The sequence below is a fragment of the Heterodontus francisci genome, chromosome 36 (assembly GCF_036365525.1).
Source record: "Heterodontus francisci isolate sHetFra1 chromosome 36, sHetFra1.hap1, whole genome shotgun sequence".
Classification (NCBI taxonomy): Eukaryota; Metazoa; Chordata; class Chondrichthyes; order Heterodontiformes; family Heterodontidae; genus Heterodontus; species Heterodontus francisci.
In genome coordinates, this window is record NC_090406.1 from 44,049,116 (window position 1) to 44,067,901 (window position 18,786).

General features: G+C 41.9%; 1 protein-coding gene across 1 annotated transcript in view; it reads right to left on the minus strand.

Annotated features, from left to right (window-relative positions):
• Positions 1-18,786, minus strand: part of sirt6 (sirtuin 6) — a 95,029-nt gene that overhangs the window by 23,506 nt on the left and 52,737 nt on the right. The window contains exons 4-7 of the mRNA XM_068016613.1: positions 18,547-18,606; positions 10,663-10,758; positions 3,370-3,450; positions 946-1,069 (exon numbers count right to left, since the gene is read on the minus strand). Of these exons, the coding sequence (XP_067872714.1) occupies positions 946-1,069; positions 3,370-3,450; positions 10,663-10,758; positions 18,547-18,606 (361 nt within the window). The remainder of the gene's footprint in view (positions 1-945; positions 1,070-3,369; positions 3,451-10,662; positions 10,759-18,546; positions 18,607-18,786) is intronic.

The following is an 18,786-nucleotide window of genomic DNA, read 5'->3' on the forward strand; positions in this document are numbered from 1 at the left end:
GACTGCACAGCTTCAAGAATGTAGCTCACCACCACTTTCTCAGGGGAAATGCCCACATCCCATGAATGAATAAAAAAAACAAGGAAAATAAAGTCGCTGAGTATTTTCAAGGCTGAGATCAAAAGATGTTGGACTCTCAGGGAATCAAAGAATGTGGGGATCTGGCAGTTAAGTGGAGCTGAGGTTGAAGATTAATTATGGTCTTATTGAATGGCAGAGCAGAGTCGAGGGGCTATATGATCAATTCTGCTCCTATTTCTTAGGCTAGTATGGTTATCATCTCATTGCTGTTAGTGGGACCTTGCTGTACCAAACGGGCAGCCATGTATTCTACATTACAACAGTGACTACAATTCAAAAGTACTTAATTCGTTCTGAATTGTTTTGAGTACCCTGAAGTTGGCAAAGGCAGTATATAAATGCAAGTTCTTTCTCTTTCCTTTTCTCCCTCAGACTTGAATACTTATAAAGCTTGGCAATACACTGTGACAGATACAAACACCTTCCAGTAAAGTTATTTACACCATCATGAAGCAAGCAAGCTACAGTAGCAAATGATACTCCCAGTATTACTCAGCATGATAATATTACAGAATATACATCTTCCCCATCCTTTTTGTTAGTGGGTTGTTTTGGTAACCCAATATCCCTGTTAACTGCATGCATATAAAAACAGTACAGCTTAAGAATACATTCTCAGGATTTAGGTGTTACTGGTGAGGTCGGTACTTACTGGACATCTCTAGTTGCTCTGCACAAAACAGAGGCTCGCTACACCACGCCAAGAGAGAAGCATGTTGATGTGTTTAAGAACAGAAGGTTTCCATCCCCAACCTTTATGTGAACATTAGTAAAACAGTTGGATTTTTACAACAACCTAAATTCAAATTGCAAAACTGCCGTGGTGGGATTTGAACTCTCATTCCCTGGATTATTTGTACCTACCAGCTTGGTGACCTGAAGGTTAACAATAACCAGCTTTCCTCCCCTCTTTTTTGTATTGAATGGCAGATTGCTGCTTGGCTTGATCTGAAGAGAACTCCCCAAAGTAATGGCCAGGTCGGACTGCCTGTGGGGAGGAGGGAAGGAAACAGAGTAAATATCTGCAAAGATCTGGTTTTTCAGCCGAGGATCAAGAAAAGTTGGAATTCACATCACAATTTACATATAACTAGCTGATAACCTATGGCACTGTTCAGACTAAAATATTACAATTTAAAAAATATTGAACATAAAATGATCCATTATTCTCTAATTATATCTATTTTGATTTCTTAATTTCACTTGTATTTGGCTAGCAATTTCCAATTTAATTAGCACTTAATGTAACTCTCCTCAGCATTCCTTCCTGGTTGTTTTAAAATATGGCATATTTATCAACTTTTGCAGTTATTTCTAAATTATGTACTTACCGTAACAGTGTAAACTGTGATTACATTTATGAGTTTCTTTCTTAAAGCAATAAAAGGGCAAAGAGACACATGTAGTGAACACTGGGCCATACAGGGACCTCAGTGGAGAGAGGGTTGAGTGGTGAAATTCAAGGCTGCATTGGGGGATGGCACAGTAACAAGAAGCCCAGAGTTGAGGATAGAAAGAATAGAGGAAGGTGTTCATAAGAAGTGAAACCATTAGTTGTTTATTCATCTAACTGCTGTTTGTGGGTTTGTGCTGTGTGCAAAATGACAGTTGCAGTTGTCGCCGATGCACTTCAAAGTAACTCAATGTCTGTGAAGGAGCTTCGGATCATTCTGATTTTGGTCACAGAATTCCATTTAAATGTAGGTCTTTCTTTCCGTAAATCATGAGTGGGGCTTTGGGAGCAGGAGGCAGCCAGGTCTGGGCTTCAACCAGCAGAGAACAGTGAAGTGTAGAACCTGCAGCTTCCGAGATGGAACTGTAAAGTTCGGGTTTCTAGCGCTTTAGATAGTGGTAGTTTCATTGCTCATGGATGTTTATAGACTGGTTGTTTGACTAAGAATCACAACTCAGTGGTAAAAGAGTTGGGAGGAGTGGAAAGGATCATTGGGAACAGGAATAGGCCATTCAGCTCTTTGAGTCTGCTCCGCTGTTCAAATGGATCATGACCAATCTGTTTGTAGGATCTTGTACTCAAAGAAGGCAATGAAGAGCATTTTGCCTGAGACCAAGAATGCTCCCAAGGCTCAGTTGAGTGATTAAGGCTCTAGTCAGAGAATGGGAAAAAGAGTTGTTGGATGGATTGAAAGATGAGATGGGCAAACGTGATTTTTTTTCAGAACTGATAACATTCTTTAGAGCTTATGTGACAATTTTAGTTTCAGTGTCTACAACGGATGAAAGGTAGGTAGGTCATGGCAGTTCTATCTGAGAATATAACTGGTAGAAAGACACGTTGGCTGTGTACCATGGGGTTGGCTGGAGAGGTATTGTGCCATGTGACCAGTGTATGATGAAAGTACAAAGCAACTAAGTAGAAAGATAAACAGAGACTTAAACACACAGCCAATGAGGAAGAGGAAAACTGACCAGTAGCTCAACATGGACAACAAATCCACTGTACCTGTCGGTACAGGAATTTATAAAAAAGGTATAATTTTTTTAGCTACCTGATGGGTCACTGGAGAAATGATTCACATTTTAGCATCACCACAAGAGGATCATCTGCCGAGGTTCACTCTCAGGCCATGGTGAGTTAATTAATCTCATTCAGAATAGCATTAGCGGTGCCAGAACTCTCATCAGTATCCTGGGCTGGGGATGGGAACTGGAAAAAAGACCTCAGGATTTGCACTCATGTATTGATATGCAAAGGTTCCTACTTGAGTCTGTGGATAGGATCAAGGACATCTGTGATACCCTTAGGAAAAATCGCCCGCTGACACTGGGGTTAGATTATCCACTTGAGTTATGCTGGCAGAACTATAATCTAACATAAACCAATCAGAGGATATTAATGGGACACAACACAAGTGGATAACTCTTAACTGCCTGTTGAAGTGGCCGATAAGTGCCAGCAATGCCTCTGCCCTGAGAATGAATAAAAGCACAAAGTTGTTTCAAAACAAGTAGCATTAGGAACCCAGTGATAAAGTAGCAAAGAACAAAATATGCACCGAGAGGTAGGTAATCTTGTGAACACTACATGTCCTTGATATTAAATAATCTAATGTCTAGAAGCTCAAACTGATGCCTCAAATATTGTCAAAAGAGTTCAGTAATGGGACGAAGAAATTTGCAAATACATTTGTGTGGCACAGCCCACGCTTATCCAATTAGGACAGTCAAAAGAATTGCCTTTACTAAAATTTGAAAACAAAGAAACAAGATGCTAAAAAGTTACTGATTTTTTTTGGACAGTTTCTGCCACTACTGAAGTTTCAGACATACCTGCAGGCTTCATCTGCCAAACTGAGGTCCCGTTCAGGTAAAGCATCTTCCCAGTCCAAAATGGTATCTCGCAACTTTCCTCTGGAAACATAATTTAAGAGTCAAGTTTTGGAGCAGCCTGAAGAATTTTTCCTCCAGAAACACACTGACCTTTTCAACACTGCTAATCAAGAAACACACACAGATGGCTATAAGTCTCCTAAATTGGAACTGATGGGAGTCATGAGTTAAGTAACCAACGGCAGCAGTGAGCATTTCATGTTCAATTCTGATTTAAGCTCTCTGAAATAAAAACAAAGTGCTGGAAAAACAGAAAATGCTGGAAATACACAAACAGTTTCTCTCGCCACAGATGCTGCCAGACTTGCTATTTCCAACACTTTCTGTTTTTAATGTACATTCGATGCCTTGGGCTTGTATGTGTTAGAGAGAGAGACTCCTGGGTGGGGGGGAAGTTTTATGATAATTAAAGGTAGGGAAATCATATATAGAGTGTGCTTAATATGATGGGTTCAAGTAGAACTAGGGGCCACCTGTACAAACTGAGGAAGCAGAGGTAAAATTGGATATCCCAAAGCTTTACTTTCCCAGAGGGTGTGGAACAGGATTCTGAAGGAGGCAATGAAGACTGATTCATTACAGTCCTTGAATAAGGACTTTTAATAATAAATGGAATCCTGCAAAGCAAGATCATCATGTTAGAAGAGTAAATCATTCCTGGATAATGAAGAGTGCATATGGGCCCTTTGGGGTTTGCTTAGTCACCTCTGAGGGGTTGGAAAGGATTTTTTGACAGAGGGCTCCTGAATTGGTTACATGTTCTGTGTTTTTTTTTGCCTCACAGAAGATAATGGGACAAGATGGTCAGTGCAGGGTGGGAGTGATCCAGTCAGACCATGAATGAGACTGGGCCTGATTGACTTCGCTCTTCTTGACGAGTTCCCTTAATGAACTTCACATGGTCGAAGTTAAGTGACCTCACAGTTCTCAAATACATTACTTGGGGACATCATTCTAGACCTTTTCACTATATTCACTCTGAACATTTGGGCCCAAAACTTGAAATCTATGCAGGAATGCACACAGCAATATATATAAAATATACACACTGCATAAGTAAAATGGGAAGGCAGGCACATTTACAACTAATTGCGTGGGTCAAAGCCGTCATGATGGAGCAAAATCTACAGCTCCCATGGCTATGTAGCCAGCAATTTTTCTGCATTAAATTACCCACTCCCCTACCCTCCTTTCAATCCTTTTGTGCTTCCATTCATCCAATCATCATTACAACAAGAGCATATGTGTCTGACACTGACTGAAAACCAGGAAACACAACAGGGAGTTTATTTTGCTCTCAATTTAATATGTGGCTAAAATAAAATCGAACAAACTTTGCAATGTTATTAATTCTCATCATAAATAATCTCCTGACTCATCAAGCAATGTAATATGAATTATTTTACACCTGGATGATTCAATTTTGTTATTCACTTTCTCTCCACAGAAAGGATACGGTTCATGTGTCATGCATGCAACCCAATTCTGTGGAATCAGGCAAGACATCGGAGCAGAAAAACAGTCCACGAAAGTCTGAATTTAAAGTGTTCCAGCCAAACAGGAGATTGTAAGAAATGCTGGCAAGGCTAGATTGGGGTGTTTGGGGTATGTGTGCGCACATGTATATGCCAATGTATACATTCATGCAAACATTATACATACACATGCAAACATATATAAATCTTCTGTATTTATCAATTGTGCTGGAGAGTTGCTGATCCCAGGCACTCAGCAAGGGGGCTGGCAACTCTTCCCTTGCTGACTGAATAAAAGACTTTTTAAAAACTCAAACACAGGCTGTAAGGCTTTTGGAAAACAGGAACACTGAAAAGACAATTAGATTTGTTAAAGAGATAGCTGCGAGAGCTTTGAGCTTTCGTAACATGATAGAATTTCACATTCAGTTTGAGGGTTAAGACTTAAGTCTTAAACCTAAATAAAGGCAATTACAAGGGTATGAAGACAGAGTTGGCTAAAGTGAACTGGGAAAATAGATTAAAAGGTAGGACAACAGAAAAACAGTAGTAGACATTGAAGGAGATATTTCAAATCACTCAGCAAAAATATGTTCCATTGACAAGACAGACTCAGAGAAGGATGCATGACCTGCAGCTAACTAAGGAAGATAAGGACAGTAGCAAATTGAAAGAAAAAGTGCAAAATACTGCAAAGTTAGTGGTAGGTCAGAAGATTGGACAGATTTAAAGAAACCAGCAATGAATGACTAATAAAAAAATGACAGAAATTACAGTATGAAAGAAAGCTAGTTAGAAATATAAAAACAGATAGTAAGGATTTCTACGTATTTAAAAAGGAAAAGAGTAACTAAAGTGAGCATTGGTCCTTTAGAGAGTGGGACTGGGGAATTAATAATGGGAAACAAGGAAATGACAGAAGCATTGAACAGATAATCAATGTCAGTCTTCACTGTCGAAGACACAAAAAAATTCCAAGAATATTTGAAAATAAAGAGGTAAAAGGGAGGGAGGAACTTAAAACAATCACTAGGGAAAAGGTACTGGGAAAACTATTAGAACCCTGGACCTGATGACTTGCAAGCTAGGGCGTTAAAAGAAGTGACTGCAGAGATAGTAGATGCATTGGTTGTGATGGTACAAAATTCCCTCGATTCCGGAAAGATCCCAGAGGATTGGAAAATCGCTAATGTAACACCTCTATTCAAGAAAGGAGGGAGACAAAAAGCAGGAAACTATAGGCCAGTTAGCCTCACATCTGTCACAGGGAAACTGCTAGAATCCGTTATTAAGGAGATAATAGCAGGACATTTAGAAAATCATAATACAACCAGGCAAAACCGACATGGTTTTGTGAAAGGGAAATCATGTTTGACCAATTTATTAGATTCTTTGAGGAAATAACAAGCAAGGTGGATAAAGGTGAACCTGTAGATGTGGTGCACTTGGATTTCTAAAAGGCATTCGATAAGGTGCCACATCAAAGGTTACTATACAAAATAAGAGCGCATGGTGAAGGGGAAACATATTAGCATGGATAGAGGATTGGTTAGCTAACAGAAGCAGAGAGTAGGGATAGATGAGTCATTTTCGGGGTGACAAACCATTACGAATGGAGTGCCATAAGGATTAGTGCTGAGGCCTCAACTATTTACAATCTATATCAATGACTTGGATAAAGGGAACAAATGTATGGTCACTAAGTTTGCCAATGACACCAAGATAGGAAGGAAAGTAAATTGCGATGAGGAGGTAAAGCGTCTACAAAGGGATATAGATAGGTTAAATGAGTGGACAAAAATTTGGCAGATGGAGTACAATGTGGGAAAATCTGAACTTGTCCACTTTGGCTGGAAAAATAGAAAAGCAGTATGCTATTTAACTGGAGGGAGTCAGAGTCATACAGCACAGAAACAGGACCTTCGGCCCATCGTGTCTGTGCCGGCCATTAAGCACCTAACTATTCTAATCCCATTTTCCAGCACTTGGCCCATAGCCTTGTATGCTATGGCATTTCAAGTGCTCATCTAAATACTTCTTAAATGTTGCGAGGGTTCCTGCCTCTACCACCCCTTCAGGCAGTGCGTTCCAGATTCCAATCACCCTGTGGGTGAAATTTTATTTCCTCAAATCCCCTCTAAACCTCCTGCACCTTACCTTAAATCTATGCCCCCTGGTTACTGACCCCTCCGCTAAGGGAAATAGTTTCTTTCTATCTAACCTATCAATGCCCCTCATAATTTTGTATATTTCAATCATCTCTCCCCTCAGCCTTCACTGCTCTAAGGAAAAAAAACCCTAGCCTATCCAGTCTCTCTTCATAGTGAAATGCTCCAGCCCAGGCAACATCCTGGTCAATCTCCTTTGCACCCTCTCCAGTGCAATCACATCCTTCCTACTGTGTGGTGCCCAGAACTGTACACAGTACTCCAGTTGTGGCCTAACCAGCATTTTATACAGCCCCATCACCTCCCTGCTCTTACATTATATGCCTCGGCTAATAAAGGCAAGTATCCCATATGCCTTCCTAACCACCTTATCGACCCGTGCTGTTGCCTTCAGTGATCTATGGACAAGTACACCAAGGTCCCTCTGACCCTCTGTATTTCCTATGGTCCTATCATCCATTGTACATTCCCTTGCCTTGTTAGTCCTCCCAAAATGCATCACCTCACACTTCTAGATTGCAGAACTCTGTGGTAGAGGGATCTGGGTGCCCTGGTACATAAATCGCAAAAAGTTAGTATGCAGGTGCAGCAAATGATTAGGAAGGAAAATGGAACGTTGGTGTTAATTGCAAGGGGAATCGCATATAAAAGTAGAGAAGTTTTACTGCAGCTGTACAGGTCCTTGGTGAGACCACATCTGATGTACTGTGTACACCTTTGTTCTCCTTATTCGAAAAGGATATAATCGCGTTCGAAGCAGTTCAGAGATGGTACACTCAACTCATTCCGGGGATGACGGGCTTAGTTTATGAAGAAAGGTTGAGCAGGTTGGGCCTATATCCATTGGAGTTTAGAAGAATGAGAGGTAATCTTATTGAAACATATAAGATCCCGAGGAGACTTGATAGAGTGGAAATCAGATGTTTCCTTTTGTGGGGAGACTAGAACTAGGGAACACAGTTTAATCACAGTATCTTTAGAAAAAGTCAACGTGTTTTTATTAAAGGGAAATAAATACTGTTTGACAAATTTATTAGTTTTTTTGAGGATGTAACTAGTAGGGTTGATAAAGGGGAACCAGTAGATGTAGTATAACTGAATTTCCAAAAGCATTTGATAAGGTGCCACACAAAAGGTTAATTGGCAAGATAAAGGCTCATCGAATTGGGGTAATATATTAACATGGATAGATGATTGGTTAACAGACAGGAAGCAACGAGTGGGCATAAACTGGGCATTTTCAAGTTGGCAGGCAGTAAATAGTGGAGTGTCGCAAAGATCAGTGCTGGGGCCTGAGCTATTAAAATATATTAATGACTTAGATGAAGAGACAGAGAGTAATGTGTCTAAGTTTGCTGATGATTCAAAGGTAGGTGGAAAGATAAGCTGTGGGAGGACAGAGAGAGGCTGCAAAGAGATATAGACAGGTTAAGTAAGTGGGCAACAAGATGGCAGATGGAGTATAACGTAGGGAAGTGTGAAGTTATTCACTTTGGTCATAAGAATAAAAAAGCAGATTTTTTTAAAAAAAGGTGTGAAACTTGTAAATGTCGATGTTCAAAGAGACTTGGGTGTGCTTGTACAAGTAATGCAGAAAGTTAACATGCAAGTACAACAAGCAATTAGGATGGCAAATGGTGTGTTGGCCTGCATTGCAAGAGGATTGGAGTACTGGAATAAGGAAGTATTGCTACAATTGTACAGGGTTTTGGTGAGACCACATCTGGAATACTGTGTGCAGTTTTGGTCTCCACATTTAAGAAAGGATATACTTGCACTGGAGGCAGTGCAGCAAAGGTTCACTAGATTAGTCCCTGAGATGAGGGGATTGTCCTATGATGAGAGATTAAGTAAATTGGGCCTGTATTCTCTGGACTTCAGAAGAATGGGAGGTGATCTCATTGAAACATATAAGATTCTAAAGGGGCTGGATACGGTAGAGGCAATGATTATTGCCGCTGGTCGGGGAATCTACAACACAGGGGCACAGTCTCAGGATAAGGAGCCAATCATTTAGGACTGAGATGGAGAAATTACTTCACTCAAAGGGTTGTGAATCTTTGGAATTCTCTACCCCAGATGTTGTGGATGCTCCATCGTTGAATACATTTAAGGTTGCGATAGATAGATTTTTGGTCTCTCGGGGAATCAAGGGATATGGCAAGCAGGCGGGAAAGTGGAATTAAATCCGAAGATCAGCCATGATTGTTTTGAATGGCGGAGCAGGCTCAATGGGCCACATGGTCTACTCTTGCTCCTATTTCTTGTGTTCTTGTTTACGAATAAGAGGTCTCACTTTTAAGAGAGATGAGGAGAAATTTTTTCTCTCAGTGGGTCGTTAGTCTGTGGAAGTCTCTTCTTCAGATAGCCGTGGAGGCTGGGTCACTGAATTTATTCAAAGCTGAGTTAGATAAGAGTTTTGATCGACAAGGGAGTGAAGGATTATGTGCGGTAGGCGGGAAAGTGGAGTTGAGGCCTCAATCAGTTCAGCCATGATCTTATTGAATGGCTGAGCAGGTTCGAGGAGCCGGATGACCTACTCCTGTCCCTAATTCTTGTGTGTTCTTTTGCTGAGATGAGGTAGTAAGAAATACTGGAGGATAGTTATAAGCCATCTTGTTTAATTCAATTTGATGAGCCACTAATCTGGGGAAGTGTGGAGTATTCTTTATTTTATAATACTTTGCGAAGCTAAGTTGTAGGAATTCAATTGAGCCAGTCTGATAATAATCACTATTCTGTATCATCGCCCTGCTATAAAATAAAACAGCTTATCAATTTGTATCTGGCCTTGTTGCAGCAAGGGTTTGCCCAGTCCACTTTTGGGGAGATTGAAGAGGCACATGTGAAAAGACATGGATATCCAGTATTGTGCACAAGGGCACTACTGTTATGCCCTTGGGTCAGGTTTTCTTATAAATAGATACAGGACACTGCAAGCTAATTCCCATAAAAGGAAGATGCTCACACCACTTAGGAGATAGAACTGAACCAGAGAAGGTACTAATGGCAGACCTGTTTTTATAACATGTAACTGACTGCATTCACCAGACTAAGGCAAAGTATTCAAATGGGAAATGTCTGTCCCAAATGGAGTTTCTTTCCTTCAATACCTCGGTTAGAAATCACTGTCAAAAGTAGCTTGGTGTCAGGTATAGGGTTCCCACTCCCAACTATCACGCAGCAGCCCGGACTGCAAATGTGTAGATGTCAGATGAGGTCAGGACTAAGCTTGGGTGGGATGCTCTCTATGGTTGATTAGCCTGCCAATTCTCACTGTTTAGTCTAACCCATGTAGTGTGCCCTTTCAGGTGAGGTACTGAAGGGTGCACAATGTCTGTGGAACTCAAATCCAGCAAGACTAACTGTCTTCAAGTGGATGCATAAAAAGTAGAGGCACTGATATCACTTGCTACAGATGGGAAAGCGTTACAAACATACATTCAATCAACATGTGCAAAGAAATGAACACAAGTCAAAATTAACTGAGACATGAAAGGCAACTGGGATTGTCAATGCTCCAAAATACAGCACAATCATTCAATGTTTGGAGATAACGTGTGCAATATAACATGACCAGGATCCCATACCTGCATGCTCGTAGACCCCGCGCCTTCTGAACATCACATAATCGGCCGGTCGCTTTCAACCCCATTGTTCCGACTACTGAGTCTCGAACATACTGCCTGCAGTAGAAAAGAACCAGTGGATCACCAATCTAGCTTGAGAGAAAAGTGACAGAAATCACATGTGTGACACTCTAGTTCAGTTGAGTTAACAGGCACTGCTCTCTTCATTTCCATCCAGCACTCAATCAGGTAGCAAAGTAAGTGATAATTTGTAAGGCCCATCGAACGTGTCAAGCAAGTTAATTTTCTAACAGAATGAAATCTGGGACAAAAGGATTAAATTATGAGGGTAGGTTGCACAGATTAGGCTTGTATTCCCTTGGCTATAAAAGGTTAATGGGTGATCTAAATGAGCTGTTTTAAAAGATTTGATAGGAAAAGTGGGGAAGGAGAAATCAAGGGGATATAACTTTAAAATTAGAGCTAGGCCATTCAAGGATGATGTCAGGAAACACTTCTTCACACAAAGGGGAATGGAAGTTTAGAACGCTCCCTCCCAAAAAGCTGCTGAGGCTGGGGGTCAACTGAAAATTTCAAAACTGTAATCAGCAGATATCTGTGAGGCAATATAACAAGATATGGAACAAAAGCAGGTAAATGGAGTTAAGGTACAATTCAGCCATGATTTAACTGAACACAGGTCCTGTGCAAAAAAAAAGCAGGATAATTCCAACCCGGCCAATTACCGCTCGATCAGTCTACTCCTGATAGTCAGCAAAGTGATGGAAGGGGTCATCGACAGAGCTATCAAGCAACACTTGCTCAGCAATAACCTGCTCACTGATTCTCAGTTTGGGTTCCACCAGGACCACTCAGCACCTGACCTCATTACAGCCTTGGTCCAAATGTGGACAAAAGAGCTGAACTCCAGAGGTGAGATGAGAGTGACTGCCCTTGACATCAAGGCAGCATTGGACTGGGTATGGCATCAAGGAGCCCTAGCAAACCTGGTGTCAATGGGAATCAGGGGGAAAACTCTCCGCTTGTTGGAGTCATTTCTAACACAAAGGAAGATGGTTGTAGTTGTTGGAGGTCAACCATCTCAGTCTCAGAACATCAGTATCATAGGCCCAACCATCTTCAGTTGCTTCGTCAATGACCATCCCTCCATCATAAGGTCAGAAGTGGGGATGTTCGCTGATGATTGCACAATGTTCAGGACCACTCATGACTCCTCAGATACTGAAGCAGCCCATGTCCATATGCAGCAAGACCAGGACAACATCCAGACTTAAGCTGATAAGTGGCAAGTAACATTTACGCCACACAAGTGCCAGGCAATGACCATTTCAAACAAGAGAGAATCTAACCATCGTCACTTGACGTTCAATGGCATTACCATCACTGAATCCTCCACTAACATCCTGGAGGGCACCATTGATCAGAAACTGAACTGGACAAGCCACATAAATGCTACAAGAGTAGGTCAGAGGCTGTTTCCCCAATGCCTGTCCACAAGCTACAAGGCACGTCAGGAGTGTGATGGAATATCCTCCACGTGCCTGGATAATGCAGCTCCAACAACACTCAAGAAGCTGGACATCATCCAGGACAAAGCAGACCGCTTGACTGGCACCCAATCCACCACCGACACACAGTGGCAGCAGTGTGTACCATCTGCAAGATGCACTACAGCAACTCATCAACAAAGGCAGCAGATGCATGGGAACACCACCACCTGCAAGCTCCTCTCCAAGTCACACACCATCCTCACTTGGAACTATATCACTGTTCCTTCACTGTTGCTGGGTCAAAATCCTGGAACTCCCTTCCTAACAAGGGGAGGCGGTGGCGTATTGGTATTGTCACTGGACTAGTAACCCAGAGACCCAGGTATTGCTCTGGGGACATGGGTTCAAATCCCACCACAGCAGAAGGTGGAATTTGAATTCAATTAATAAATCTGGAATTAAAAGCTAGTCTAATGATGGCCATGAAAGCATTGTCAATTGTTGTCAAAACATCTGGTTCACTAATGTCCTTTAGGGAAGGAAATCTGCTGTCCTTACCTGGTCTGGCCTACAGGTGACTCCAGATCCACAGCAATGTGGTTAACTCTTACATGCCCTTGAAATGGCCTAGAAGCCACTCAGTTCAAGGGCAATTAGGGATGGGCAATAAATGCTGGCCTGACCTGCAATGCCCACATCCCATGAATAAAAAAAAAGCACTGTGGGTGTACCTACACCCCAAGCACTGCAGCAGTTCAAGAAGGCAGCTCACCACCACCTTCTCAAGGGCAATTAGGGATGGACAATAAATGCTGGCATAGCCAGCGACACACCCACATCCCATGAAAAAAAAAAGCTGACTAGGATACCGCCCTGAATGGCCTACTCCTGTTCCAAGGTTCTTCCTATGTAACTGAAGTCAAAAGTGGATGTTTTGTTGTAGTTTTTAAAATGCAATCTTGTTTTCAGATCAGCTAAAACCACAAGGATTGTCATCAGCCCTCCACTAAACAGATGCCAACTATATCATGAGAATTAGCTCACTGGAATAAATAGTGCTTATGCAGAGTGCCAATGCAAACAGTTTTTAGATCACATGGATACGGAATCCAACAGACCTTAATGAATTGAGGACACACATCAGTGTTAAAGCACAGAGGATGGATGAACTGAATGGATGCTCCCAGCATGTGTACAAATTATCTGACTTAACTATAGCTAAAGTTACTAAACTGGTTGGTTACTTACAGAAACATTTAAAAAAAACTCAAGATTAGGGCAAGGCTTAAATCCCTTCATGGTATTTCCTTTTACCATCTCTATAACCTCAAGACCTAGAACGAGCCTGTCCCAACTCTGCATTCCTCGAATTCCAACCTCTTATACATCACCCTTTTGCCTCACCACACCATTGGCAGCTGTGCCTCAAGTCCTCTGGGCCCCAAACTCTGGAATTCCTTCCCCAAATCTCTCCAACCTTGTTACCTCCCTCTTCTGCTAAAAGACCCTCCTTAAAACCTATCAATTTACCCAAATTCTTGGTCATTCATCTGTTCTAATATCTCCGTATGTGGCTCAGTGTGAAATTCTGTTTTGATAACACTTTGGTAAAAGGCCTTGGGATGTTTTACTATGTCACAGAGGCTATATAAATGCAAGCTGCTGTTGTATACCTGGGCACAGTAAAGATGTAGATTCTGGCTTGTAAGAGACTCAATCTGCTTATGAAAATTGTAGACCCATGACCACAAAAATGGTGCTGGGGAAACAACTCCAACTGTAACAATCATCCTAACCTACTCTCTCACCTTGGCACAGTTAGTTTAACAGCAACACTCGACTGTGGAAAGATGAGTGCCACCTCTGTGAACATTCTTATGGTGGAAATAGGTGGGAGGCAAGAGGCATCGGTGGACGAGTGAACTTGATTAAATTCCCAGTGCAGGGTTTAATGTTTGATTTTGTTTTATATGAGCAACTTAACTTACATTAACTTGGTTCATGGTTGTCCTTCACCGCCAACATATATGTCAAAGTAAAATGCAAACACAAAGAAACACAAACACGAGATATACAAAGACAAGGCATCCCATCTATCTGTTACTCTAATGTCTCTTCATTTTGATGGATATGTTTATCCTATCAGAAGGAAGAGTTAAGCTTAATGAATGGCATAAGTTAAACTGCTCTACAACTACTACTGTTAATGCTATGTCCTTACCAAAATTAAAGGCTAATAAACTGCATTTCATAACAGAAGTCTATTTTTCGCTGGCGAGGCAAATCAGGAGGATGTATAATACTGACTTCTTTAGCATAAAACTACTTCTCACTCATGCAGTTACTAAAGATATGACAGGAAACAGGGCTAGCCTAGGGAGGTGGAAAGCTGGATGCACAAATTAAATCATTTGCGACAACAGTGGATAACAGAATCCAGGATTCCTAAATAAGTGAAGCAATAGCATCAAGAGCAATATGAATCTATGCTGTTCAGGAACCATGAGCACAATTTTGTTATAACTCAGCGAAAAAGAGGAGCTACACATTTGCACTCGGCAATTCCTGACAGGATGAAGTTCAGTGGTCATTTAAAAGTAATAGCAACTGGCTATAACGACCTAGATATTGCTATAATGCAAGGAAAATGAAAAGCCCTCAACCTTTCAAGGACAAAGGAAACAATCATTCCAGCTGAGTATTCAATCTTTCCCATTCACTACCAATTTTTCTTAATAGTCTTACATGCTCCTGCATTACGCAGTGAGTTCACTCAAGCTCTACATTGTGATAAAATCCACCACTGTGTTAAATTGTGTTCATTAGACACAACAGCTTGATTTTACAATATAAAGCCAAAGTAAGAAATGTTATGGAGCACGAATGGATAGAAAAGCCTGCTGGGCTGCACAGTCCCCAACAAAATTAGCAACTGAACAATGACTGACTTACAGTTGCTCAGATACTTCTGATGGTGAGAGCCAGAATCCCAACCAACAAGGTCACAGCAGGCATTCCCAAGCCTGAAGACCCAAATTTGACTGCCCTTGTTGAGTGGGTGGGTGGGGGCAGCGGTGGTGGGGGTGGGGAGGGAGGGGGAAAGAGGATGTGGAGAAACAGACACAGTAATTGCAGCTTCTTTGCTGGCCTGTAAAATGTAACTCGCCGCCAAACTGGTAGGTGGACGGAGAAAGAAAAGGTGCAAAACCAGTTTTCAACCTACAGAATAGGATCTTCCTCTCAGATCCAGAAATACCGGCAGCCAATTTGAAGTTTTACGCAAAAATTAGTTTGACAGTGCAGCCTATATGAGAGTTAATAATTTTGACCGAGGTCAGTGATCAGATTAGGAGTGCAGCCTATTTGTAGGGATGGTTTATGTGCTCGTCAATGCGGTAAGTACTCGAGCATAAGTATGTTTCAGCTATTGCTAAAGCTCACACCCTGAATTTATATAACACCTTTAACATAGAAAAATGCTCCAAGACACTCCACATAGGTGTAGTCAGATACCAATGGTCACTGAGACAAAGGAGACATTCAGATAGGTTAAAGACATGAGTATTAAAGAGGGTCCTTAAGGAAGATAAGGAAGTTGAGAGGAACCGGGTTGGGGGGGTGGAGACAGATGGCTTCAGGGAGGTAGAGAGGCAAAGAGCTTTAGGGAAGTAATTCCAAAGCATGGGCCTAAAAGGCTGAAAGCACAGCTGCCAACAGTGGGGGGGAAGTGGTGGTGGGGGGAGGTTGGCAGTGGTGGGGTGGCAGGGTTGCACAAGGAAGTTTGGGGAAATGCGAAGTTGGGGGTGGGGGGGTGGGGTGGGGGGACAAGTGTAGGGCTGGAGAAAGGGAGAGAAAAGGCTATGAAGGGATTCAAGCTTGAGAATGAGAATTTTAAATTTGAGGTGTTGTGGGATTGTAAACCAATGTACATCATCATGTAGTTCAGTAAGGACATGGTGATGGATGAGTGGGACTTAGTACAGAGTTGTGGATGAACTGAAGTTTATAAAACATGAAAAAATGAGAGGCTGGCCAGGTTAGCGTTTTAATAGTCGAGTTGGACGTGGCAGAGGCATTGATGAGGGTTTCAGTGGCGGATGTTTGAGGCAGGAGCTGAGATGGGTGATCATACTGAGGTGGATGTAATCTATCGTTGTGATGCAAAGGAAGTGGGATCACAGCAGCTTAGCTTAGGGTCAAGATTGCGAACAGCCTGAGACAATGGCTGGGGGTGAGGATGAGCTGGAATCAGTGCTAGAGTTTGTGTTGGGGAGCTGAAGACAATGGCTTTGGTTTTTCTAATGTTTAACTGGGGCTCATCTGAGACTGGATATCAAACAGTCTAAAAAAAGGCAGTAGAGGGATTGAAGAGATGGTGGAGAGGTAGAGTTGGGTGTCTTCAGTGTACATGTGGAAGATGACCCATGTCTGTGGATGATGTTACCATGGAGAAACATGAAGACAAGAGGAATGGTACAAGGGCAGATCCTTATTGGACTGCAGAGGTAATGGTACTGGGCATGAAGAACAACCAATACTGGACATACTTTGGCTATGAATGGGAAAGACCAAAGCCATTGTCTTCAGGCCCCGACACAAACTCTGTAACCTCGCCACTCATTCCACTCCCCACCCAGCTATTAACTCAGGCTGAATCAGGCTGTTTGCAGTCTCAACCTCCTGTCCTGTGGAAGGTGAGGACAATCCCACCTAGCTGGACAATGAAGGAAAGGCGGTTGAACAAGGATGGTGCAGTCAACCATGTCAAAGAGACTGAGGAGGGCAATAGGAAAAATGCACCACCATCAACTAGGATATCATCTTTTTAAACAAATGTAATAGTTCCAAGATAGTGAGATATTATTCACAGTTGTGAATATATGGCAGCACAGGTTCAACTTTTAAAGAAGTGTTAAGTTTATCAACATCCTTAACTTTTCACCAGTTTTCCCCTTTCCAAATAAAGCTATATTAGACACCAGTGGGATGTCCAGCTAGACACTGGATGACAACAAACTGATAATTACTTTTTGATCTTCTCAATTTTAGATTTTTCAGCAGTCCATTAAAATTAATCTTAAATGAGATACCGGGAATACATACAATTCATTGAATTTTTGGAAAAGGTAATGTACAGTCGGGGGAAATGATACACAGGCCCTAGTGAATGAGCTGAAATCTATCCAGCTGCTACTGCAGCATCACAAAATCTAAGAATTGTTACAGCACAGAAGGAGGCCATTCAGCCCATTGTGTCTGCACTGGCTCTCCGAATGAGCAATTCACTTAGTGCCATTCCCCCGCCTTCTGCCTGTAACCTTGCACATTTCAGATAACAGTCTAATTCCCATTTGAATGCCACGATTGAACCTGCCTCCACCACACTCTCAGGCAGTGCATTCCAGCCCTTAACCACTTACTGCATGACAGTTTTTCCGCATGTCACTACTCCTTTTGCCAATTAACTTAAATCTGTGCCCTCTCGTTCTCGATCTTTCATGAGTGGGAACAGTTTCTCCCTATCAACTCTGTCCAGACCCTCATGATTTTGAATACCTCCATCAAGTCACCTCTCGGCGTTTTCTTCTCCAAGGAAAACAGTCCCAACTTCTCCAATCTGTCTTCATAACTGAAGTTCCTCATCCCTGGAACCATTCTCATGAATTTTTTCTGTACTCTCTCCAATACCCTCACATCTTTCCTAAAGTGCAGCACCCAGAAATGGATGCAATACTCCAGCTGAGACCTAACTAGAGTCTTATACAAGTTCAACACAACTTCCTTGGTCTTGTACTCTCTGCCCCTTTTAATAAAACATAGGGTACTGCATGCTTTATTAACCACTCTCTCAACTTGTCCTGCTACCTTCAATTAATAATGCACATATACACCCAGGTCCCTCTGCTCCTGCACCTCCTTTAGGGTTGTACCCTTAATTTTATACTGTCTCTCCATGTTGTTCCTATTAAAATGAATCACTTCACATTTCTCCACATTGTTCACCCATTCCACCAACTTGTCTATGTCCTTTTGGAGCTCTATGCTATCCTGCTCACAGTTCACAATGCTTCTAAGTTTCGTATCACCCACAAATTTTGAAACTGTGCTGTATACCAAGGTCTAGGCCATTAATATATATTAATTAATATATATCTGGAAGGTCAAGCCTCCCAGCGCTGGGGAACTCCACTACAAACCTTCCTCAAGCCCGTGAAACATAGGTTAATCACTACCCTCTGTTTCCTGTCACACAGCCAATTTCGTATCCAAAAGCTATAACTTTGCTCACAAGTCTGTTGAGCAGCATTGTATTAAATATTAATTTTAAATAATAATAATTGCATCAGAATATTAAACCTAGGAATGAGGGGTTGCAGAAATGGAGAGAACTTACTTGCCACATTTGGTGCATTCTTCCACAAACATGTTGCCATGGAGTTCTGACAGCTTGTCTCTGTGGAAAGAAAACCCAGTCAGAACATGAAAACCCAGCCTGTGTATTTACACAGAATTTACAACTCAGAAGCAGCCCATCTGGCCCAACTGGTCCAGGTCAGCGTTTAGGCTCCACACGAGTCTCCTCCCAACCCTACTTCAGCTAACACCATCAGCATTTCCTTCCTCCCCCATGGGC